The 846-nt window shown below is 46.7% G+C and overlaps 1 protein-coding gene across 1 annotated transcript in view; it reads left to right on the forward strand.

Moving 5' to 3' along the window:
- Positions 1–582: 582 nt before the first annotated feature.
- Positions 583–846, forward strand: part of MEP1B (meprin A subunit beta) — a 70,039-nt gene continuing 69,775 nt past the window's right edge. The window contains exon 1 of the mRNA XM_019652063.1: positions 583–625. Coding sequence (XP_019507608.1) covers positions 583–625 — 43 coding nt within the window. The remainder of the gene's footprint in view (positions 626–846) is intronic.

The following is an 846-nucleotide window of genomic DNA, read 5'->3' on the forward strand; positions in this document are numbered from 1 at the left end:
CCTCCAAAACGCTCTAGAGCTCCTCTTACCTCTGTGAGAATGTCTAACCTCCCCGCAACCTTGAGCCGTCGGCCTTCTCTGGCTTAAGCCTCAACATCTGTTCTGGGAAGACATCACTGACCTGGTCAGAGAGACTCGAGTGCTCTTTCCCAGGCCCCCAATGTAAGAAGATCCCCAATGTAACAGGATTGCATTACAATTGTCGTGTGGTCCTGTATGTCCCCTCACAAAGCTGGGAGCTCCTCAGGGCTGTGGCTAATAGGTAGGTACTCAATAAATGCTTGTGAAAGGAATTTGTTATTGCTTGTGGAACTGGGGTTATAACATAAAAATTACATGGTAACTTGGAAGAAAACTCTAATTATGTCTAACTCCAAAGTAATGTGCAGCCCTGCCATGATTTTAATTTAGGCTCCTGAGACATTTGTTATCCTGAAGGATAGAAAGCATTTGCAATCCTTTTTCACGAGCCTATGACAGGAAAACCGGCAGCTCTGGGGGAAGGAGGCACATGCTTCTCCTCTTTATCTGTCACATAAGTAACATATTGTTCCTAAGTGCCAGGCGGAGTTAGTGGTCGTGATGGAAATTCGGAAGCGAGGAGGAACGGCATCGGATTACAAACGTAGGCCCGCGACTCATTAAGGCTGGTTAAAACACATACATGTCACAGCCACAAGGGGGCAGCTTAGAACTATGACATTACGGAGAGATCCTTCAGAGACCAAACTGCTTGAACTATGGCCAGAGTGGAAAACAGCCGTTAACATGTGGACGATTCGAATGGGGAAAGGGAGAAAGGGGCCGTGGCTTGCAGGACTTGCTGCCCACATCTTTTTTTTTTTT

This window comes from Hipposideros armiger, unplaced genomic scaffold, assembly GCF_001890085.2.
Source record: "Hipposideros armiger isolate ML-2016 unplaced genomic scaffold, ASM189008v1 scaffold_173, whole genome shotgun sequence".
In the NCBI taxonomy this organism is placed as follows: domain Eukaryota; kingdom Metazoa; phylum Chordata; class Mammalia; order Chiroptera; family Hipposideridae; genus Hipposideros; species Hipposideros armiger.